The sequence below is a fragment of the Canis lupus genome, chromosome 10 (genome assembly GCF_048164855.1).
Source record: "Canis lupus baileyi chromosome 10, mCanLup2.hap1, whole genome shotgun sequence".
In the NCBI taxonomy this organism is placed as follows: domain Eukaryota; kingdom Metazoa; phylum Chordata; class Mammalia; order Carnivora; family Canidae; genus Canis; species Canis lupus.
The window spans coordinates 66943337-66968362 of record NC_132847.1 but is presented as its reverse complement, the minus strand read 5'-3'; the positions used below and the strand labels follow the sequence as shown (position 1 = coordinate 66968362).

General features: G+C 43.6%; 1 protein-coding gene across 11 annotated transcripts in view; it reads right to left on the bottom strand.

The window, feature by feature from the left end:
* PALM2AKAP2 (PALM2 and AKAP2 fusion) overlaps positions 1-25026 on the bottom strand; it is a 469130-nt gene that overhangs the window by 65384 nt on the left and 378720 nt on the right. Inside the window, exon 1 of one of the 11 annotated variants that reach the window (XM_072842294.1) lies at positions 9903-10172. The exons of the other annotated variants lie outside the window; for them this stretch is intronic. Within the exon in view, the coding sequence (XP_072698395.1) occupies positions 9903-9938 (36 nt within the window). The 5' untranslated portion in view covers positions 9939-10172. Of the gene's footprint in view, positions 1-9902; positions 10173-25026 lie in introns of those variants that run through there. 11 annotated transcript variants of the gene reach the window in all.

The following is a 25026-nucleotide window of genomic DNA, read 5'->3' as shown; positions in this document are numbered from 1 at the left end:
GAAACCTAAGACGGATAAAGGAAAAAGCGTTTTTTTCCTCTCCTCTACACTGGGATGGGGAGGAAGTCTGGAGAGGTGGATGGGAGCAGACCACGTAAGATTCAGGTCTTAACTCCTAACTCTGGGAAACGAACAAGGGGTAGTGGAAGGAGAGGAGGGCGGGGGGACGGGGTGACTGGGAGACGAGCACTGAGGGGGGCACTTGACGGGATGAGCACTGGGGGTTATGCTATATGTTAGCAAATCGCACTCCAATAAAAAAAAATTTATATATGATTCAGATCTTAATTTTGAGAGCATTTGAGACCAATGGGTCATTGAAAGGATTAAAGTGCGGAGGGCAGGGGCAGGGAAGGACATATCATTTTCTTAGCCAAGTCTTGGCTTTCTGTCCTGACCCTGGCCTGCCGCTCCAGCTACCCCTCAACAAAGCCAGCAGTCTGATCAGGGCATGAAATCCCGGCAGTGCCCCTGCTGCCCCCCAGGGCCTCCTAGAGCTGTGGTCCAAGCACCTCAGGATTCCAATTCCATAAACAGTGAATCTGAAGCCAGCCCTGAAATAATTTATTTACCTTTGCACATCTGATCTTTTTTTTCCTTATGTTAATCTTCCTAATCTTCCAGCCCTGGGGATAACACACAAACACACACACACACACACACACACACACACACACACACACAAATATGTGATGCCAATAACAGTGGATGGAAAATTTATTCTCTCGCTTGATAAAGCCTATACTCTAATACAGAATAATAAACCCCTGTATTATTTCCAAACATGTTGTGTCTAACAGTTCAACCAATTCTGTCTAGAACACAGAGGTAAGGGACACCTGGGTGGCTCAGCGGTTTAGCGCTGCCTTCAGCCCAGGGCGTGATCCTGGAGACCCGGGATCAAGTCCCGCGTCGGGCTCCCTGCATGGAGCCTGCTTCTCCCTCTGCCTGTGTCTCTGCCTATCTCTCTCTCTCTCTCTTCTCTCTCTGTGTGTCTCTCATGAATAAATAAATAAAATCTTAAAAAAAAAAAAAAGAATACAGAGGTAAGCCTGATTCCTTTAGGCACTCCTCTGCTGAGGATATTCTTGCTTTTGGAGGGCACTTGGTTGGCACTTAGGACCCTTTGGGGGCTGATGTGAAGCAAAATGCACTGCAGGGGTAGGAAGGGTGTCGAATTCAGCACCCAGCCCAAACTGGTTTAGGATCCTGGTTCTGGGGATCCCTGGGTGGCTCAGCAGTTTAGTGCCTGCCTCTGGCCCAGGGCATGATCTCGGAGTCCCTGGATTGAGTCCTGCATCGGGCTCCCTGCATGGAGCCTGCTTCTCCCTCTGCCTGTGTCTCTGCCTCTCTCTCTCTCTCTTTCTGTGTCTCTCATGAATAAATAAATAAAATCTTTAAAAAAAAAAAAAAAAAAAAAAAGGATCCTGGTTCTACCTACCAGTGTGGGACAAGCTGCTGGATCTCTCTGAGCCTCAGTGTCCTCATGTGAAAATGGGATGGGCAGAGGGCCCTCCGAGTAGCGCTGTGCCAAAGGAGACCGTGGATGAAAGACGCCCCAGGGAGCCCGGCGCGCAGGGGCGGTCACGGCGGCAGGAGGGTAGCGGTAGTAGGAAGAATCTGGAAAAGCCCCCCACCCCCGCGTCCCTGGGGGCCAGCGATCTGCCAGGCTGCCCAGCAAGAGGCCAGGACATGCACAGCACTTCCAGAAGGACAGGGGACCGTGAATAGCAAGCAGCTGCCCGGGGGCTGCAGGCAGAGGAAGGCAGCGGTGCTCTCCGCACCCACGGGCCGTGTCTAGGCCTGAGCGGCCTCCGTGGGCCTCGCCCTGCTGCAGGCCTGAGTGGCACTGTCCCGACTTCCTACCCCGGCTGGCTCCAGCACACCCATGGAGCGGGTTAGCACCCAGGCAAATGTTCCCGATGCAGTGAGAGGAGTAAGGGACCTACCTCTGGACACACAGCCTTGGCCCTCAGAGCAATAGGGAAACAGAAGATGCGGGACCCTAAGTGCCCTGGCAAAGCTCCCAGGGCCAAACCTGCATCCCACGTGCCTTGTTTTTTTAAGATTTCCTTTCTAGCGAGGTTTGCTCCCTAACTGGACAGAGAAGCTCAAGGGGGGCCCAACATCCACTAGGAAGCTGCAGAGCCACAGCATGGGCCTCCGCTACCCGGGGGAGGTTTGTTAGCACCCAGAAGCTTCCACTGGGGGGGAAAGTGTTCTTCAGGATCCCTATTCACATTTCTTCTAGTCTCGATTTCTGGGAAAAGTTTGGTGGGACATCATGTGGATGCCAGGAGGCGTCATGGCTTGGCTTCGGGGGACGGTCTCCAGGCGCCCACCTCCCTCCGATGGCTGGGCAGAGGCTGCCGGCCTCCCGGCAAGTCCTCAGACCAGTGTCTTCAAGGTCGTGGGCGAATCCACTTCTCCCCAGGCTGAGGAGGGCCTAGGCCAACCCTGCATGTTCTTGTCAAGGGCCCAGTCTGAGGGCATCGCAGGGATCCTTCTAGTCATTCAGGAGGAATTCTAGAAAATGTTCCTTGACACAGACTCTAAAAACAGCTCTGCCTTTTTGCAAGAGTGCCCCTGTGGCCTGCAAGGGGCCAGGGGGCAACTTGGAGTGTCTGCCTAACAGAGCCAGATGCCTCTCTTAGCACAGGAGCTTCCCTTGTCCCATCTGGGACACAGTGGAGGAGTGAACAATTAAGCCAGACATTTCTAATGGCCTTTCTCAGGACCCCCCACGCCCAGCCTATGGAGGGCTTTGGAGGGTATCACCTCATCACCCCAACCAAAAGCTGAACCTGTTTTTTATTAAATGACTCCACTGGGTCTTATGATAAGCTGCCTCGGCTTCCTCATGTGACTGAGGGAATACCAAGTCCATGGACACACACTGGACAGTGATGGGCTTCCTCCCAGATGGGCAGGGGGCCGCTGCATCGCCTTCTCCACCACCGCCTCTCCGTTCTAGAAGAGCAGCCCTGTGCTCGCCACGTCTGTGGGCCCAGTGCCACCCAGAATGCCCTTTCAAACCTCAGCTTCGGTCGAGGTCAAACATCTAACCCTTGATAAAGTCAGATTTATAAACAGCCTAAGGTTGTTTGAGGAAGGGAACCTATTACCCGGTGCCTAGCACCTTTCTTGATAAAATGCTCAAGTGTGTTGTGTGCGTGTGAACTGAATGATTCTCTCCTTACCATCCCCCCTTTTCCCTCCCCAGTACCCTCTAGGTATCTGCTTTCAGAGCTAAATTAGATGCCCCACATGCTACAGTCCGAGAGAGAGAGAGAGAGAGAGAGAGAGAGAGAGAGAGAAGGGAGGGGAGCCACAAAAGGTATTTACAACTGGTTTTGTTCCTACTCTCAAGAAATGGAATTCAATTAAAAACCCTCTCCATCACAGAAGTGCAAAATTACTATGATTATTACCTGCCAAGTCGGAGCAGTTTCAGGGCAAATCGGATTTACACGGGGAGCTGTAAGTTACAGTTCCTATTGTACCATTTTTCAGGTTTCAGATTTTGTTTTCTCGGGACTCCTGAACGGATTCATGCAAAAGCAAATGAGATTTCATAATAGCCTCCGCCACACTTCCATCCCGCCGGGGGCAAACCTATTCATTAAATGGCAGTGAGGTAATGCTGCCCATCTGCTAGGAAAAGGCAGGGATGTCTGGGCCACTGAAGCAAGAAGCGCTTCACGTTCATCTTGGGGAAATGGATGAGCTGAGAGCTTGTACTTCCTCGTGTTTCCTTTCATGAGAGAGTTGCTCAGGACACTCAGAGAAACATCTCATTCATAGATGCCTGGAAACATGAGCCATTTTTTTCACTAGTGACCATAATTTCACTAGTTCAGGGGAAGTCATTTTCCCATATCCTGAATACCAGATGTCTGGAGAAGGAAGAAACCCCAGAACAAAGCATATGGCAGAGAAAAAGCAGGAGGCTGAGGGGATCCCAAGGCTATAGGCTCCGGACCTAATGATGTCCATGACCATATAGATGGATCCAGCAGGGAGAAACTATGCCATTTTATTTTTAAAACACTTCTCTCTTCTGATGCATTCTAGCTTCTTTAGACTTAGCTAGGACATCTCAACAATCAGTAAGATCCTTCTTCACCATAAGGACAAAATTTGTATTATTAGTTTTGGGTCGTGGTGGTTAAGTAGGGGTGATTTTTAAATACTATCCCTGTCTTGCAATAGGAAGGTAATCCTTTCTTCTCTTTCTTCCTTCCTTCCTTTCCTTTCTTCTTTTTTCTTTTTTTTTCCTTCCTTTTAGAAAGCTCTAATTCTTGGGGGCACCTGGGGGGAGCTCAGTGGTTCAGCATCAGCCTTTGGCTCAGGTCGTGATCCCAGGGTCCCTGCAGGGAGCCTACTTCTCCCTCTGCCTATATCTCTTGCCACTCTCTGTGTGTCCCTCATGAATAAATAAAATCTTTAAAAAAGAAAAAAAAAAAAAAAGAAAGAAAGAAAGCTCTAAATACCTAAGTGTCAAAGTTGGGGAACTGAAAGCAATAACTCAACTGAAAAACCTAACTATACAAATATCCATTCTGTATCTTGAACTGGGATGGGGAGATGTTGTCATATTTTCCATAGTGTATTCATATATAAGTTTTTACAATATATTTGTCTGAGGTCTGGAAAACTCGGAGGTATGTGGCAGGTAGGGAGAACTGCTGGAAACAGCTGGTAAAGGTAGAAAGGTAAGGTGCTTAGGTCATACCACTATTCTTCCTTAAGGTCTGGTTAGGAAGCTGACCTCAGCTTCCAATCTGAATCGTAGACTTCATTTTATTCTGACATTTTGCAAAGAGCCTGGCTTGTGTCCCAGAGGACTTGAGCTCTAGACACTCGCTCACCTTGAGCAAGTCACTTACCTGTCAGTTTTAAAAAGACAGTGTCCAGCACACAATAGATAGTCAATTAATTTTCTTTCTTTCTTTCTTTCTTTCTTTCTTTCTTTCTTTCTTTCTTTCTTTCTTTCTTTTTATTTGAGAAAGAGAGAGCATGTGCTCACAGTAGGGGGCTGGGCAGAGGCAGAGGGAGAGAGAGAATCTCAAAGCAGACTCTCTGCTGAGCATGGAGCCAGACTCAAAGCTCCATCCCAGGACCCTGAGATCATGACCTGACCCGAAATCAAGAACCAGACACTTAACCAACTGAGCCATCCAGGCACCCCATTCATTTTCGTTTTAAAACAGCTACATTGACATATAATTCACGTACCAGAAAATGCACTATTTTAAAGTGTATAATTCAGTGGTTTTTAGAATATTCATAAACTTATTGCAACCATAGGCACTACTCATTTTTTTGAAGAATGAATGAATTGGTATTTTAAAGGTAACCTGGCTTTAAAAGCCAGGCTGTATTCTGAATACTTTTTTTGTGAATTAACTCACATAATCCCCCTTATAAATGTATGAAATGAGTATGATTATTATCCCCATTTTACAGAAAAATCCATTGAGGTTTGGATCCCGGCCATCCAGATACAGAGCCAGCATTCTCAATCAGCTTGAAAATTCTGTGATTCTATTGAGTCTGACATAGTGAAGTTCCTTATTTATTACGTCATTAATGCTATGAATAAACACTAAAGTATCGGCAGACCTCCTTTTCATGTTGATGACAAATTTGCTGTCTTGGACCAAAATGTCTCTTTCCCAGGAAGTAGTAGGAAGACTGCTAGCTGTACATCCCTTGATGCAGGGATGCATCTGACTCATTTTTGGGTCCCCAGCACCTGACACAGAGTGGAATGAATGACTGGCTAGTCAGCCAGGAAAGAACATTGCCTGCTATGCATTATACATGAACCACCCGAAAGTCTCCACTTAGGCTAGCCAAAAGGAAGAGCCAGGTGCCTGTGGGGCAGTCAATAATGAGATCCCATCAGCCATCTCCAACAAGCGCCAGAGGCCCTTGGACCTGAAACTGGCACTAATGCTGCAGTTTTGTTTTGAAAGCAGTTAAGAATGAATTGATCCCAATAAGCCAAGAAGAAACACATCACCCTCCATACACAGGAGAAGCATGAAACCTCCCAGCCTGCTCCACTCTTACTGGAAATCAGATTCGAACATGTGCCTTCAGCTGTCACAGGCTCACTGATTTGGGGGTTTGACTGAGTAGTGTTGTACAGTTAAGTTGATGGCAGTGGGGGGGGGGGGTTGGGAGGTGTGGAAGGTGAGGGGAACATTTAGAGATGTGCAGGTTCAATCCCACCTCCAGCCCCAGCCCCAACAGAGGACAAGTGGCCTTCCCGGGAGCTCAAGACTTAACAGCCACCACTTATTTATTACTATGGTGAAAGTTGTGATTCAACCCAGAGCAAAAAAGCAAAGCAGGGAGGGGGGTCCTCGAAGAATTATAGTATTTTCATGCTAAAAAAAAGGTTTCTTCTCCCTCTCCCACTTGCTTTGTGCAGTTCCCCAAGAACAAAAAGGCTATTTTCATGCTTGACAGCAGGCCATATGTGATCTGTTTTCATAGCTCAGGGTCCACATGAAATCCCAGGGTAAAAAAGAAACTCACAGGGGAAGCCTGGAGTGGCTGAAGGGAGGACTGGCTCCTTTCTGTTTCTAAGGCATGCCACCAACCCAAACACAAGCTGCTCAAGTTAAAAGCAGGTCTCCTCTCCTGCACTCTCCCCCGTGGAACTCACAGCTAGCAGGATTGTGCAAAGCAGTGTCCTCTTGGTCTGCAGCGTTTAATAACCAAATAGGTATCCCCCCTGCTGTATGCAGGAGGATCCATTCAGACACTTACATGGTTTTCAAAGTTCTCCGTGAGAAGAGGATTTTCTGAGAATTCCTGGCAGCCCTTTGACCCAGGGAAGAGGGAGCCACTCACTGCCTTTCACTGATGCTTGGCAAAAGAAGAAAAATTTCCAGCAGTTGGACTAATCAAGAGTCATTATTTCTGATCTCAGGATTGTTACTTTCTGATTTTTCTTTTCTTTTTCATCAAATTTCACCAATCCAGATCCCCACGTATATTATGATAGGGGAAAGCATAATACTTTGCACGTTAAAATGGTAACATTTTATGCTGTGTCTATCTTGTCACAATTACAAAAACAAAAACAAAACCAGACAGTAAGCTTTTCAGAGGTTGAGATCCTGTCTTAGCCACCTTCTTGTCCCCAGGAACCAGCTCAGACAGGTGACTTCACAATGTCTGCCAAACTGACTCCTTATGCAGTGGAATGGTATGAAGTTAATCAGTTTGCAATGCACTCCCCCCACCAGGCCTATCTGATGCCCCAGGATCCAAACCATATTAGAGTTTTCCTCCCTGGCTTTTTCCTCATAGATAGGCACAGAATACATTTTCCTTATGTCCTGTCACCCTAACTTAGCACAGTCCCCTAGCCACTCAATTTCCAGTATTCTTTTCCAAAATGATACGTCTCACATCCAGTAAAAGGTTAGTATCTTGCAAGTCCCCACTCAAAAAAAAAATAAAAAAGTCAATCAATCAATCAATCCTGAACATTTTTACTAGTTTGGAAGGTCAGCCTACAGTAGATGTTTATAAAGACAATTTTCAAAAAATTCAACTGCCTACATTGCCTGAATTTCTCTATAGAGAACATGCGCTGTCTTGGTCTATCTGATGTACCTGTCCCTCAACTTCCCTGATAGACCTATCCCTTCTGCCACTATACCCTTGTGCCTTATGGGTTAGGGACGCTGATGCCTGTGGCAGTTCCAGGGTTGAGCATGTGACCCATGCCTGGCCAATCAGAACACTACACTTCATCCCCTCCCCTTCCTCCAGGGCCACAGGGGGCAAGAAGACCAAGCAGAGCCAATGAGATTCCCTTCCAAGGCTTTAGTTGGAAATGTAAGGAATTGAGAAAATGGGATAAAAGCTTAGAGCTGTTGTTAATTAGTCATATTGATACCAAAGGAAAAGAGCCAACCAGGAATGGAGCCCACAGAGGAAAACACAGCTGAGTGGGCGGAAAAGGGACATTGGTATTGTTGTCTGAACCCCTGGATTCTGCTGTGCCTGAAGCCTTCTCCTCCTGTACCTTTCAGTGATTTGAGCCACTAAATTCCCCTTCATAAGCTAGCTTGACCTCTGCAGTCCTTGTGTCTAGCAGGATTTCAATTTTCTTAAAACCCCAGAACTCAATTTATATAAAAATATACACCTGATGGGAGATCCCTGGGTGGCTCAGCGGTTTGGCACCTGCCTTTGGCCCAGGGCACGATCCTGGAGTCCCGGGATCGAGTCCCGCATCGGGCTCCAGGCATGGAGCCTGCTTCTCCCTCAACCTGTGTCTCTGCCTCTCTCTCTTTCTCTCTCTATCATAAATAAATAAATAAATCTTTAAAAATATATATATATACACCTGAACTCTCCCCCAAATTAATGTTTTTTATTTTTAGTATATTACTTGTACTAATTACAGTACTTATTACAAATTTCTTCAGTTATTTTTAATATATGCAATATATTTTAATATATATTATGCCATTCTAACCCACTAGTATAATATGAAGAAACAACTAATCAGATGGTGCAACTTTGCCATTTATGACTCTTTGAGAAAAGAATCGGCAAATCAGATTGCTTGCTTCTAACATCTCACTCAACCTTATGGGTGGAAGGTGTCAGACGCTGTTATTTGTTACAAAATGGTTTGGCTTCACCTTCAAAAGGAAGAGTAAACTAGATACCCGAACATGCCAACAGAAATTCAAAACAAAATAGGTTTGTGGAATAAATGAATTGCTCTGTATCTTGACTGGAATCTGCAACTGCATGCATTGGTCCAAAGCCCTATGGGGTACGGCACAGCAAAAAGGGTGCTCCTGTGTGCCTATAAAACGTGAATAGATCTTCATGAATCTCTTAAATCTTAAAAATACATGTCTCAATCACCCAAAGCTGTCTGGGATCAGGAAAGCAGCAAAGATCCCACACGTGAGTTGATACATCAGCACACGCAAATTTGAAAGAGTTCTGAAAATGAAGTCATCTCTCTCGAGTAACGATGTTTTTTAAGAGCCTTATTGACCTTGGGCTGATCATCATGACCTTGAAGAAGTTCAAGTGTGCAGCTCCATGCTTCCTTTCTCTACTTCGCTATCTCTGTATGGATATAGGCAGGACGGCATACACATCCCTATACTCTTCAACTTGGCCTAGGGAAACACAGAAATACAAAAACTGCCCCCAAACCCCTGGGGTCCAGAAAACTGGGCCAGAGTGGGTCTGAAAGGGAGTTCACATAATAGTCTCACACGCTAAGAAAGATTCTTTAGCTTTCCCCCCAGGCCTACCAACCTTGCCAACATCTTCAAGGTCAGTGGCAAACAACTTGACCAGATGTCAAAGCATAGCATGTATACCTTTCGTGTATTCCGCAGCTTGCGAGCTGTATGCCTGGTTTCCTAGCAATGCATCCAACATCATTACCAACTGGTTTAGAAATGATTGTAGCATTAAATCATCAGGTAAAAATCCCAGAGAGCATTTCTACTTAAGCTATGCCTCCCTGAGAAGAAAAATGCTCTATACATTGAAGGCTCTGAGATATTACAATAATTACTAGGGAAAGAGAAATAATTTACAACAAAATTGGAGCCTGAAGAATAGCACCGTTACGGCCTTAGCCTTCTTTAGCTTTCCTAAAGAAAACCTGGCCACAGAAGCACAGCGTCCGCTACTTAGAACTTCCAGCGCCTGAAACATCAGGGATGTTGTGCTTTTTTTCTTTCTGGGTGACTCCAGCACCTTGAGTTCAACAGGGTAGCTTCCCCGAAGATTAATGGGAAATGTGCCTTCCTGAGTTGGAGGCCCCAAAGGTGCCAGCTCCCTGGGCAGCACGCAGCAGACCCCACAGTAACACTCGCTGACCCGGGGAGACCTACCGTGAAGAGCGAGAAGAGCATCCAGGAGGCAATCATGACCTAGCTGGCCCTCACTCACAACCTGATCTCGACAGCCAGCTGTTCCTAAAGCTGCAGCCGGGTTTCCCTTTCCTCGGGCCGAAAACGCCGACGCCAGGTCACAGCATTTCAGGTGAAGTGGGGACCGGGCTGGCAACCTGCACGCACGTCCCTGGCGGCCGCTACCCCGGGAAGCGCACAGGCTGCAACGTGAACCGGCCCCACTTCTCCGACGCAAAGGTGCACCCTGGAGCCGCCTAGAGCCTTCAAGGGCAAATGAAACAGGAGGCGAGTGTATTTATTTTTACACGGCTACTAATGATCAGATTACATGTGAACAGATCAATTATGATTCAACAAATGCTAGCTGGTCGGTGGAACCCGATGGTAATGGGCTAATCAACCCCGAGGAGGCCCTGTGGAGTTCTTGTATTTATTTTTTTTTTTTTAAGTCACGATGACTTATTTTATAATGCCAACACCAGAAAGTGACCTTGAAGACTTTTTTTTTCCCCTCCTGTGAACCTGCTGGCTCTCCACAATAAGGAGAGTCACTGGACACTGTGTTTACAGTAAAGGCAAGTAACTCGATGGGTTTAAACAAAGGTGCCCTTACAAAGAGAGGAAGAAAACCTGTTTAGCAAAGAGGCGGGCGCAAAAGGGGACAAGCGTCTCGGGAAAGGGGATCCGAAATGAAGTCAAGGCACAGATGCTCCAGTTTATAAAACAGGAATACGATTCTAGCCTCTTAAGACACAAAAGTCAAAATCCTACTTTTACGAGGAACCACCCACGTTATGAAGGAATTTAAAAGACATTGTCCTGTTTTTTAAGAGCGGGGAAATTGTGCTCTTGGCTGGCTCCCTGCTTCTAAGGCTGAGGGGCAGCAAGTGACCTCTGCCCTTGGCCACTGGAGTCAACCAGAATTTCTCTCCGAGGCAGGACCTGCTATATCCATGCTGTATTCCTCATTAGAGGTCTTTTTCTCCATGGGCTGTTTTTTGTTTCACATACTTAATATTATCTCCAGACATCATTTTCATGGTCCTTTTAAAAGTTCTATCAGACCCAACCATTCTTGACTTCATGCCTGGTTTCAAGAAGTGAAAGGGAAAGAAGCAGTTCTTTGAAAAAAACATCCATGTGCCCCTCTGTAAGTAATCCAGTCTCCCCTTCTCCCCTACTGCTTACATCAGCCTCACCAGTGCCTTCCCTCCCCTCTGCTCACCAAGCTCTACCATGACTGCCTTCTGGCCCCTCCAACACCAGTGCCATCCTGCCCCAGGGCCTTTGCACTTGCTGGTCCCTCTCTACCAAATGTTCTTTCTCTAGTTCAGCTCTTTCCCACAGAACACTCCTCCGATGATGAAAATGCTCTCTCTTGGTAGCCACCAGCCATCGGTTGGCTATTGAGTACTTGAAATGTAACTACTGTGACCGAGGCACTAATTTTTAAATTTTGTTTAATTAATTTAAATAGCTACAGGTGGCCAGTGGCCACCACATTAGACGGTGTAGCCATTACCCTTTATTTGAGCAGCTTCTTTTCATCACTCAGCACAAATGCTACCTTCACGGAGAAGCCGACCCCTGGTCAGCACGTCTACGTAGCCTCCCCTTCTCAGTACCTGTAATGATTCTGCTTGTGTTTGCTTTGGCTGGTTTGCTTCTCTGCTCTAGAACTGGAAGGTCTTCAAGGATAGAAAACTCATCTCATCTTATTCACTGCTGCCTCCCAAGTACCCAGAACAGTGCCTGGCACAGAACAAACACTCTGTCAATATTTGTTGAGTCAATGAATGAATCCGTTCACCTGGCCGAGGTGCTTCCTTGATGGAATGGAAAAAGAGGGAAATCCCTGCTTGGCAAGTGAATTGTGAACTTGCTTTCATCAGAATGTTGACCCATGGAACCATGTCCCACAGATCGTCCCTAGCACCTAGTTCTGCATTAAAGTGGTAAGGGGGTGAAGGAGCCTCCAAACCAGGATCACAAGGTTGAAGATATGGAGGCCATGGCCTTGGGATCCTCCAGGAATTGACATGAAATTCCTCTCACAGAGGGGAAGAGTCATCTCTGACCAAGTGGCTGCAACCCTGACGACCCACAAGATTAGTGTCAGCCCTAGTGAGAGAGAACTGTGTCAGAGACCGGGCACTGACCAAGACAGACTCCTGACCTCTTGGGTATTCACTTCTTCCCAGAAGGGACAGGTAGATCAGCTGTATTGCGATGATGCATTAGCTCTGGGACCCTGTGAGGGTGGCCGTACCCATGCTATGAGAGTACAAAAGGAGACACTTGGCTCAGTTCAGGGAAGGCTTCCTGGAGGAAGGGCCAAGTAAGCTGGATCTTCAAGGGGAATAGAAGAGTTGAGACTGTCATGGTGGTGGGGGCTGGGTGTCGGGACTGACAAGGAGCTGGGGAATGTCTAGCAAGAATAATAGGAAGGGGCAGCCCCAATGGCACAGGGGTTTAGCATCGCCTGCAGCCATAGAGACATATTGATGGTGAAGAAATTGGAAAGGGCCTAACACTTGAGACAAATACACAACATAGGACATGGATGGAACATACTGTTTGATGATGTCAACTGGGCCACAAGTGATATGGCTGCCAAAGACAGGCTGACACAGTCACGTCATTTGGACTGACTTTACAACCTAATGCACGTGCACACACGCATCCGCACACACATATGCACACATGCAAGCACACACACCTGTGGAGTCATGAGCCCAATGCCCACAGTACAGCAGCAATGACCAGCCACAGCAAGAAATGCCATCTCGGAAGGGCAGGAAAGACAGCCAAGTCATTCTCTATAGCTTTTCAAGGAACTGTCTCTTAGTCTGGTCAAACGTGCTTGCTTTAGATTTAAATCCAGCACCTACTTTGTGCTAGGTACTCTCGCAAACATCGTCTCCTTCAATAATCACAACAAACACCTCTCTTAACAACATTAAAGATCCTTTATATTGTCCCCTCAGCAGCATGTAGGTTGCTCTCCTATGTCAATTATTTTATAACTTCATTAGTGTACAAGGTACATAGCACGCAAATAGTTTTTAAAAATCAAGTGGTCGTTTAAGGGTTAAACTGTCAAATAGTTGTCCCACTCCTTTCTGTTCCTTAGGTTTAAACCACTTGCAAATCTTTTTAGATATTTCTTATGATATTCACCAAAATTTTCTAGTTAAGATGCTTATGTAGGGTTACTCTGCCAGTTTTAGACATTACCCATTGATTTCCCCTCTGCTTGTTCTCCCAGCGCTTATTATTTACTTCACAAATTTTGGTTAATTGCTCTTCACTGTTTACATTACTAGGATCACATAAATTTTTTATACTGCTGACGTAATTTTCTTGCCTAATGCCTTTTCTCTGGAGTTAGTAATTACCTCATTTTCTCTAATTCTTGGTGTTTTATGTACAAATCATTAACTCTTCCCACAAATTCAGAAGGTCTGCAGAACCTCCCAATGGATTTTCTGAAGAGCTGAGTTCACCAGAAAGTCGATCAGCTCCATTGCATTCCTTTGTCCTGTTCCTGTCTTGCCTAAGTGATCACTACACTCCAGTTGGCACTCCTGAATTGGGATCCTTGGCTTTCTTCATGCCTTCTGCCTTTGTTATTTACTCCCTCATTTTGCGGGAGCATATCCTTCGGTACCTTTCTCTCTCCTTTTCCCGGATTCTCTTTAATTTTAATTACTCTATTAAAGTTTTATAGGCATATAATTTAAATATGGATTTTACACAACACAATGATCCCCTCACCTCACTTCCCTCCATTTCTTTCCTGGTTTATTCTTATTTTAGTGGGCCACCTCCTCCATTTGCTTCCTGAAAACCTGTGTGTCTGAAAATGTCATTAGTCCACCCTTATATTTGACTAAGAATTTGGCTGGATATAAAGTTCTAGCTTTAACATCATTTTCCTCCAGAATAACCAAGGCATGGCCCCATGGCATTCTGGCTGTCAGGGTTAACTGTGGACAAGTCAAAAACCATTCTGATTCCTGATCTTTGCATGTGATCTATTTTTCTCCTTGAAAGCTTATAGGATCTTCTCTTTGCCACAAATAAAAATTTTAATACAACTTTGGAAGATGGAAAGCAGATGCATAAGTAGAAAAAAAAAAAGGTAACACTTTGCAGACCTGAAAAAACAGGACCTTAAGCTGTCACTGGGGAAGGCTGAGAGCCAAACAACTCATTTAAAAGACAATAAAAGATGCAGGAATATTTTGATATTCTGAAAACAGGCCAGTCTTCCATATTTTAGCCATGGGTTCCCCTTCAGCACAGAGACAAAAATTGTTCTTATTCTTTCCTCTCCTGTTATCCTGGTACTTGTAGATTTGTGCCTTTTAAAAAGCTCCTTTAGGGGGCACCTGGGTGGCTCAGCGATTGAGCCTCTGCCTTTGGCTCAGGTCATGATCCCAGAGTCCTGGGATCGAGTCCTGCATTGGGTTCCCCACAGGAAGCCTGCTTCTCCCTCTGCTTGTGTCTCTACCTCTCTCTCTCTCTGTGTTTCTCATGAACAAATAAATAAAATCTTTAAAATAAATAAATAAGTAAAATTAAAAAGCTCCTTTAAGTGAAATAAGCCAGGGACAAAAGGACAAATACTGTAAGATTCCACCTATACACGGTACCTGGGATAATCAAATCCATAGAGACAGAAAGTAGAAGGGGCATTGTCAGGGGCCAGAGGAGGGAGGAAGGAGGAGTTGGTACATACTGGGTACAGAATTTCAGTTTGGGAAGATGAAAAAGCTCTGGAGAAGGTGGTGATGATGGTCATACAACAAGGGGAAGGTACTCAACATTATTAAACTATATATTTTAAAATGGTCAAAATGGTAAATCTTATATAACTTACATTTGACCACAGTGATACAAAAACAAACCTCCTTTATATCACTTTAATGAGGTTGTATTTGGTAGGGAGCAAAAGCAGGTGTGTGTCTACAAACCCCTACCTTTATGTGAAAGTCTTTCACAGATAAGATTTTTTTCTTTTATTCTACTGGCCAGATCAGTAGTTCTAAACTTTCGGGGAGATAGGAAGTTTTGTGAAGGGCTGTAGACACAAAACTGCATGTTGTTTCCATTTACTATACTTTTTTTCCATCACATACTTTGTATGTGATTTCAAGGGTGATTCTTATTATACCAGGTTTCACCCTTAAGAGCCTGACCTTCCCATGGTAAGATGCTACCCTCAGCTATATTAACATTAATATTATTATAAAATTAAGCACCAGAGAAGTGATATTCTGAACTAAACACAGTTTCCTTTCTTTACTCCACAGATTAAGAAGGTGTAGGTTAGTGGTGAAGGGGGGGCTTTTAATTATCAAAAGAAATACAAGGAGGAACTACAACCTACTGAAGAAGACAGGGTGGGTTGAGGGGTTAGGGAGTGAGCGTGAAGACAGTCCTTGGGATCTCTCTTATTTGAAAGGCTATCACAGGAAAGAGAAACTGCAGATTCTGTGAAACTCCCAACAACAAAGCTCAAGCAGGGAAGTCAGTATGAAAGATTCCAGTTCAGAAGGGAGAACTTTCTGTCACTTGGGCACATCTAGGCGACAAGGAGGCCCTTGTTGTTGGCACAAAGACCACTTCGGGAAAGGGTGCTGGGGCCTGGATGAGCTGACCTCTTTTTACAAGCCATTTCAGTCCTGGGATTGTCTATGAAAAGGTTTGTGTCCACAAAACATTAGCCCAAACAGTAAACAAAATGCTGGTCCTTGCCAAACCCAAGAATAAATATGCTGTGCTCTATTTTAAGACCAAAATCCGCCAAGAAAAACAGGCTCTCAAAAAAAGAAATACATGATTATAGGCAACATGCAAACCACGATTCTCGTCCCACCCCTGCTTTCCAGAATTTCTCTTTTTAACAGTGTGAATTCCAAAATGCAAGCAACAGTAATTCTCAACGAAATGCTCTGGTGCGAGTCATGATTTTTTTTTTTTTTATCTCCCCGAGAAAACGATCTTCAGGTTCATGGCTTTGCATCAAGAGGAAAACCTTCAACTTGAACTACCTTGATCGATTCTCCAAAATACACTTTTTCTAGAAGGCTTTAGAAAACCAAGCAAATAGAGTATCAGAAGAATCACCTCACATTTATTAAACTGTGTATATTCCTCCTGTAAGAGTCCCAGAGCAATAACTGCACGTTACCAGGTTCAAGTAGTCCCTCTTTCTAGTTAGTGCGTTCAATTTGCATAGACATTTTTCATGCAGTCTCTGGAAAGATAAAGTATTATCACCCAAGACACAGATTCTTGAACTCCTGTTCATTGGTTTGCTAAGAAGCTCAAAATACTTTAAATATTTGGCTTATGCAGTTCATTCTAAATTACCAGTGGGCACTGCTTTTATAGACAGAGGGATAAAAAAAAAAAATCACTGGGTCTGATAACACTCTAGGGACGGGCTCCCGGCATGTAATAACCACTGTGTGTGCCATGCAGACTTTCTACACTGTGCTTCCCACCTGTCAGCCTATCTGGCATCACTCCTCTATGGTTTTGATTATCTAAAATTACCAACCCTATGGGCAATTTCTTTTGAATCTTCTAATAGCATAAAACACAGAGCTGAAAATTGGTGGAATGTATGGGGTTTCTTTCTCCCCTGTTTTCTTTCTCTTAAAAAAACAGAAGACACTGGAGACCTTTATCTATCAATGTCCATGACGACCACTGGTTTCTCTTCTAGGACGGAGCCTTCCAATCACAGGCGTGCTAACAGTGGTGACGGGTTACACGTTTATATCCCCAAGGGCTACCCAGCACAGTGCCTGGCACGTAGTATCTGTCAAATGCATGTTTGTAAAAGGTGTGGCAGAGAGAAAATAAAGATACTTTTTGAGATAGGGAACCCTACACGTGAAGGTCAACACCCCCTCTTACTAAGCAACAAATACAGAGAGAGATACACAACAGTTGCTGTGCTCTGATGACAGTGCTGCTCTGTTCATTGGCTGAATTACAGTGATTTTTTTCCCCATGTCTTTTCCATACCATTCCTTCTAGAAAAGCCCAGGGAGACTAAAGAATCGCCTAACAGCTCAGCTTGAACATGAAAATGAGCTACATGTCCTCACTCCTCACTATACACCAGAAAGGTATACTTGTTTCCTTTCAGATGAAATGTTGACCATAGCCAGGAGATTCAGGGGCACTTCATCAAGTTCTACAAATGGGGAATAACATTCCTTGGCAGGCTAATAGAGAACAACCACTGAGGGCAACAAAGTAGTGATTTTAAAAGAAAATATCTTTATTCAGCCACGGTTGAACTACCCAGGGCAAGATTTCAAATCAACTACACAAGTTTCCTAAAATTGGTTGTCATATGGGTTTGCTATTATTGGACAGCCTCATGGACAAAGCAGAGCTAGTCATGTACATAATACATCACGTATTTTGGCCCGAGGGTCAGGAGGCCATCGCTGCCATTCCCCACACCATGAGAAATATTCTTGGAGCAAACACCCCATGCGTATCCACAGGCAGGCTCTTTTCTAGATTACAAGGGGCAGTTTACTTATAAAAAAACAAATGTGTCCTCAGCTATTATTTTTTTAATTATTTGAGTCAACAGTAGTATAAGAGTGCAAGGGAGAGGACTTTCTAATTAAAACAAAAGCTGTCTAAATCCCCAAAGAGAGTTTTTGTTGAAAATTACCCTCAGTGTGAGAGAATAAAAATAAAATAACAACCTGATGTATGATAAACACTAAAAATATCTGAAAATATTTTTTTAATCTGCATTTGGGGATAGAAGCCCCATTCCCAATCTCCTTTAACTGTCATTTCAGAACGACGTGAAACAAAAAAACAAAATAAAAAATTCATCAGTGCTAAACAAACCAAGATCGGTTTTTGTAGAATATAGGAAAATATAACTTGGAGGAAAACACAGAATGATAGAAGCTCTCACATATTCAGCAAGCAGTGACTAAGGACCTACTATGTGCCAGGCCTAAGCTACTAGACTATTGTTCACTATGTCTAAAAACTCAAAAGAATGTCCCTGTGTGACCAATATAATAAATGCATATGTTCCCTCCCAGAGATGCACTGATGGTCTAAATCGCTGGTTGATAAAGACAGCCCATACATGAGCCAGATCTGGTGGCCACTGGTTCTCATACATGGAACACAGCCATGTCTGTGTTTAACATAGCGTCTAAAGCTATTTTCACGTTTTAACAGCAGAGGCAAGTAATTGCAATAGACATCATATGCCTGGAGAGCCTAAAATATTAACTATTTGCTCTTTTTAAGAAGCATTCGCTGATGCCTGGTCTATATCAAGAAATATCTCTGGAATGCCTGGGTGGCTCAGCCTCAGCAGTTGAGCACCTGCCTTTGGATCAGGGTGTGATCCTGGGGCCCTGGGATCAAGTCCCACTTCGGGCTCCCCACAGGGAGCTTGCTTCTCCCTCTGCCTATGTCTCTGCCTCTCTCTCCCTGTGTCTCTCATGAATAAATAAATAAAATCTTTTTTAAAAAAGATTATATTCCACAGCTATTTTATATTCTTGAATTTCAAAAGTGGAGCTTAATTTGGCAACTTGTGAGATTTTACTGTCGCCAGTTTTACACCCTTCTCCAAGCAATTTGGAAGCATGTCTCAGGAGTCTTCATGCCCATGCCAATTCACCCATTATTTTCATTTCCAAGATTCTATTAGATGGAAATAATCAAGAATGCATACAAAAATATAAGTGTAAGGATATTCACTGCAATATTACTGTTTATAAAAGCAAACATCTGGAAGCCACCAACTCATCCAACATAAACCATTATCTAAGTAAATGTCAGTGGGATCTTTTGCAGCTATTAATAACCATGAGTAGGAAACAAACTAATCTACATGGAAGGACATTGCCGGTACTCCTCACAAATGCCAACGTCAAAGAAAGGTCTAAGGATCTTTTCTATATTAAAGGAGAATAAAGAGACATGACATCTAAATAATCCTGAATTGGTGCCTAGTACAAGGGTTAAAAAAAAATTGCTATAAAGGGCATTTTGAAGAACATTGGCAAAATTTGAAAATGTAATTTATAATAAACATGAGTACCATATGTCAAATCTCCTGAATCTAAAAACTTCATCGGGACTATACAAAATAATCTGAAAGGGCATGATGACTGCAACTTGTTTTTAAATGGGTCAGAAAAAAAATTGTATTAAAAATTATGTGTATAATATCCATATATTTTATAAATTCACACACGTTTATATATATGAATACAAAGAGGGAGGGAAAGCCACTATGGAAATACTAACAATTGGTGAAGGGAACACACAAATTCTTTTTTCTATTCTTGTAATACTTTTGTAAATTTAAGAGTATGTTAAGGTGAAAAGTTTAAAAATACTAAAATTTTGCGACCTGTGAAAATGCTTTGCTAAAATGAGTAAACACAGGGGTGCCTGGGGGGCTCAATCAGTTAAACGTCTGCCTTCAGCTCAGGTCGTGATCCCAAGGTCCAGGGATGGAGCCCCAGGTCAAGCTCCCTGCGCAACCAGAAGTCTGCTTCTCTGTCTCCCTCCTCTGCTCCCCCCATTCATGTTTTCTTTCTTTAAAAATAAATAAAATAAAATGAGTAAAAACATTAGGATGGAATATTCAGCATGATGTCTCTAAAATGGGGCAATTTAAAAAGGTATATTAGAAAGAAAAATTCCTGAATGTTATCAGTGGCATGTCATCTCTGAGTGGTGAGATTTTTTTTTCAAGATTATATATCTCTTTTTTTTAAAGACTAATTCATTCATTTGAGAGAGACAAAGAGAGGGAGAGTGCAGAGGGAGAGAGAGAGAATCTCAAGCAGACTCCCCACTGGGCCCAGAGCCCAGCTTAGGGATCCATCTCAGGATGCAGAGATAATGACCTGAGGCGAAATCAAGAGTCCAATGCTCAACCTGTTGAGCCACCCAGGCACTCCCACTGAGTGATGGGATTCTATTTGAATTTTATTTTCTTTAGATTATTTCAAAGCTTCTTGTGTATAGTTTTTATAATAAGTACACACTATTTCATACAATAAGGGGAAAAATGAAATATTATAAGAAAGCTACACATTTTTATGAATCACAAAAACATCTGATTTAGTCTTCAAAAACTTCTGTTGCACTAGCTTAATACTTCGTATCAGAGGAATTTGAAGATAAGACTTCTAAGCTCTAAACAGATTAAATTCTGTTTATAGCAGTAATATCATACTGGTAAATTTTACAACATATTTGAAATTATTTTCCGTCAAACCTCACAAGAGCAGGAGCAGATTACAGGATTGGCGTGCGAAAAAGTTGGCACTCCAGGCTTCAGCTAGAACTTTCTCAGGATTGTCAAACTGACAACCTAAATAATTGTCCCTGTATTAAAGAGCTTAAAAAATGTTCTAATGCTTCAAATTCATCTCTTACAATAATGTCTTTTACTTATTTCCACTCCTAAAAATTAGAATACTACATAGTGTGTATATAATGTTTTTTTTTCTAAATCATCGGAGGCAGTTGCAGATATAATACGCCATTATTCCTAATACTTCAGTCTACATGTCCTAAAAATAAGGATATTTTTCTACGTAACCATGGTAGAACCTCAAAATCACAGAACTGGGCGGCCCTAGTGGCTCAGCGGTTTGGCACCACCTTCAGCCCAGGGCGTGATCCTGGGATCCTGGGATCGAGTCCCATGTGGGGCTCCCTGCATGGAGCCTGCTTCTCTCTCTGCCTGTGTCTCTGCCTCTCTCTGTCTCTAATAAATAAATACAATCTTTTAAAAAATCACAGAACTAACACTGATAAAATTCTACTATCTAAAACTAGAGACCCCATTCAAATGTCAACAGTTGTCCCAATAATGTTCTTATCAAGAAAATGGCTCAAGCTAGGGTCCCACGTAGCATTTAGTTCTCATGTCTCTTTAATCTTTTTCAGTTTGGGGCACTTTCTTTTAAGATTTTATTTCTTTATTTTAGAGATAGGGCATGCAAGTGCATGACAGGAAAGCGAAGGACAAGCAGACACTATGCAGAGCGTGGAACCTGATACAAGCCTCCATGCTCCATGTCACAACCCTTAGATCTCCACCTGAGACGAAATCAAGAGTAGGTGACTTAACCAACTGAGCCACCCAAGCAACCCATCAATTTGGGGTACTTTCTTAGTCTTTCATGACCTTGATGCTTTTAAAGATTATTTTGTTGACCGTTCATTCTTCAGTTTGGGGGTTATCTGATATTTCTTTATGGTTAGATGGAAATTGTGTGTTTTTGGAGGGATATCACAGAAGCAAGGCTGGGTTTTTCTCTTGTTCACCTTATCAAATGGCACTTAATGTCAATTTGTCCAATTTCCGATGATGTTAAGTTTGAATATTCGATTAGGGTGGTGTCTACCAGGTTTCTCCCCTGCCAAGTTATTATTTTCTCCCTTGCAATAAAGACATACTGTATAGAGAGATACATTAAGCTATGGAAGTATACATATACATTAAGATATGGAAGTATCCTGATGGGACAACAAAATAGTTAAAAACTTTATTCTGAATTGAAGCAGCAATCAAAAAAACTAACACATCTTCCTAATATATTTGCTATCGTTATATTTAAGAAATATACTAGGGGCAGCCCGGGTGGCTCAGCGGTTTAGTGCCGCCTTCAGCCCAGGGCCTGATCCTGGAGACCCGGGATCGAGTCCCACGTTGGGCTCCCAGCATGGAGCCTGCTTCTCCCTCTGTCTGTGTCTCTGCCTCTGTGTGTGTGTGTGTGTGTGTGTGTGTGTCTTATGAATAAATTCTTTTAAAAAAATCTGAAAAAAAAAAAAGAAATATAGTACCCCTAAAAAGATTTTTTTCATAACCTGCACAGAGAAAAGACTCTTGGGTGGGGGGGTTCCCATAATATGGGACTGCAGTTAAATGATAAACTGAACACTGCAGTTAAATGAACACTGCAGTTTCAAAAGCAAATCCACTTTTACCTGTTCAAGGTACAGGAGTGATGACATTTGGGTGGGCAACTGGTAATCCCTGGGAAAACAGTGCAAAATGCACATGACTCGCCCTCAAGTTAAATCCTTGGAGCTGGCATTGAAAATGCGTTTTTGACTCATCTGAACTTTCTTGCTTATTCTTTTAACAAAAGTCTTTTAACTGAGATGAAACAATAAGCCAGGCTAACCCATGGCTCAAGTCTGTGGGTCCTTGTAGAACATCCTATAAAAGCTGTGTCAGCCGTGGCAATTCTCCCCCTAGGTCAGGAGGCTCACTTCAAGTGTCCCAATTCAGAGCCTTTCCAGGCACTCCCATGGGAGAACAACCTGTAGGCTTCTTCGTCAAGGCTTTTTCCCCTCAGAAGCTTTGTGTTTATCTGAAAAGCACAGGACCTGGGATGACGCACTCTGGCTCAGAACACAGAATCTGTCATTAAGATGGACTTGCAGATAGAGGCTTCAGGGCTCTGCAAGTAGAGGCTCACTCTGGGCTTAAAAACTTATGATGGAGTTCTTACAAGAGCAACCAGAATCAACCCTCTCTTTTCCTGTCTCTGGCAAGCACAATGTAGAAACCTTTCCTACGGCGACAGTGAAGTTTGGGTTTGTTGTGTGAATTCCTAGGCCTTGAGTGCAGGTTCTAAAAATAAACAGTGATGCATTTCTACTCTTTCTCATTGCCTCAGATTTCTATTTTCAATAAAATGTTCTCTTTGGAGACTGAAAATGGGGTTGATATGCAAAGTTAGGCAAGGAAGAAAGGGGAAAGTCAGCTAGGTGAGCCAGAGAGGAAGGGTCATTTGGGGTGTCACATCAAGGTGGACCTCGGGCAGAACTCAGGAGATAGGGGAAATGGATTGGGTGGCCTGAGAGGGGAGAGGTGGGTACAGGGAGAAGGGTCCATTAAGTAGAGTAGTCTAAGAGCTCGCTGCTCCCCGAGGTGGGTCATCTGGGGACACTAGACTGGATCGTTGGGAGGCCAAGAATCCCATGGCTAGATTATGCCTCTGGTGTTCACAGACCTCTAGAGGGTTTACACTATATAAACCCTGTTCCCCCAAATAAGACTTTACTCCTGCCCCCAAGGATGACTGTGTGTTAAATCCAAAGCTCTCTCAAACCAATACCTTCTCCATCCTCATCCTCATCCCTTTCTTCAAAGCCCTTCTCAGATACTGGAGGACGCAAGTCAAGTCATTTCTCTAAGTCTCACTTCGGTTTTTCCTTTCCACCAATGACACTGCAGGCAAATCTATGATCTGCACGATTCTAGAAAGATACAAGCTTAGCAGTGGCAGTTTTCTGAGATCGCTGATAGATCAGGGACCATCCTGTTCTGCTTGGCCATCTGCCAGGCGTGCCAGGGAGCTGGTCCAGAGTGAGTCCACCATCTGGAGCCATGGTGGGCAGCATGGCTGCAGGGTATTTGGAGAGGTTACTTTTGCCCTCCTGGCCTGCGCTCGGCACTCCTCCAACCTTCACACAGGGCAGGGAGTGGTGTGTTGCCATGAGCCCTCCCTCAGCATCACCAACAGCCTGGTCCACAGCTGGACATCCCACCTTGTTTCTCTTAGGTACCTGTTTCTCTCCTGGCTGATGAGTTATCATTTTTCAAGAAGCAAGAATTCACTTGGTAAATTCCCAGAACATAAGGTAAGTCTTGGATCTTGAAAAGCTGCTGTGGAATCCTGCTCTCACAGAGGAGAAAAAGACAAAAGGAGGAAGGATGGGAAGGGAGCCAAGGAGAGGCCACATGAAAGGTCAGGAAAGAATAAACATGCCTCTTCCTTGTCCCCAGAGCCCTTGCCAGTTAGGGCCTTGGACAACTGCAATGGCCTCCGCTTCTCCACTTCTTTCCCAAGGTCACTTGGGAAATCTAACTAAATTATAAAACTTAAAAAAAAAAAAGTTTTAACCTTACTTAGGTCTGGTTTCTTAAGTGGGTGTCTAAAGGCACGGTCACTGACCCTTCCACATTATATGCTACTGACAGTCTCTGCTGCGCCGCAAGGAGATAGTGACATTTATTCTTCCTCTTTTCCCATTTCTTGAATTGCATACTTTTAATCTAGGTTGCAAGTCTCCTAAGATGACTAAAACTATGCAGACAAGCAAAACAGATGACATACATCTGCAGTTTTAATGAAACAAGAAAAATCTTGGAAACGTATGCAGAGAGACGTATGTTACTGCCAGGCGTAAGATGCCGTTGAGTGAGTTAAGTTTTATATAAATGTCAGCTTCCTTTTCCTTAATCATTCAAAAGACCAAACAGAAAAGATTAGCCTGTCACTTTGGGGAGTAGAAAAATGAGTTGAATTCTATGGAAAATGATTAAGATTTGGGTTCTCCTCATTTTGTCTCCCACTTCTTTCTCTACCCCACCCCCACCGCAGCCCCATCCGCTCACGTCAATAGTTTGCTTTTAAGGAAATGTGGTTAAGTTTCTACATTTTGCCAACAGGCTTAAGCAGCGGATTTCTCTGAGTGTAGTGTCATATCGCTTCAGGGGTATTTTTTGATAAGGAAAACGAGGAAAATCCAATAAAATGAATTTCAAATATGAACTAATGATAACTCACCCTTAGCTGTTTCCCTCCTGTTTGTTCACTGTCTCTATTATCTATAAATATATAATGGGGAGATACTCACAAATTTTCCAGACGGTCTAATAGACCTTACGTCTTTTTAAATGAATCATCTAAAGCCCACGGTCAACATTTAGTTAATAACACTGTGACGTCCAGAGAACACAGGTATCTCCAAAGTCACCCCAGACTCTATCACTCAGTACTACTACTTCAGTTTAAGTAAATTGTAGAGATCTCTTTTTAGCCAACACTTACCCAACATGAAACTACAACAGCACTACAAATCCAGAAAATATGCCCATTTTCTAGGCATCGGTGAGGTAGGACAGTTATTGCACAGAAAAGTTTCTAACCTAAAAATAATGAATCTTCAACGAAAGAAAATCCTTCAAGGAAAGGACACCCATCTGTGTCCAAGTGAGCAGTAACAGAACAAAAAAGGTGAACCAAGCCATGAAGGGCGGAACCTTTTT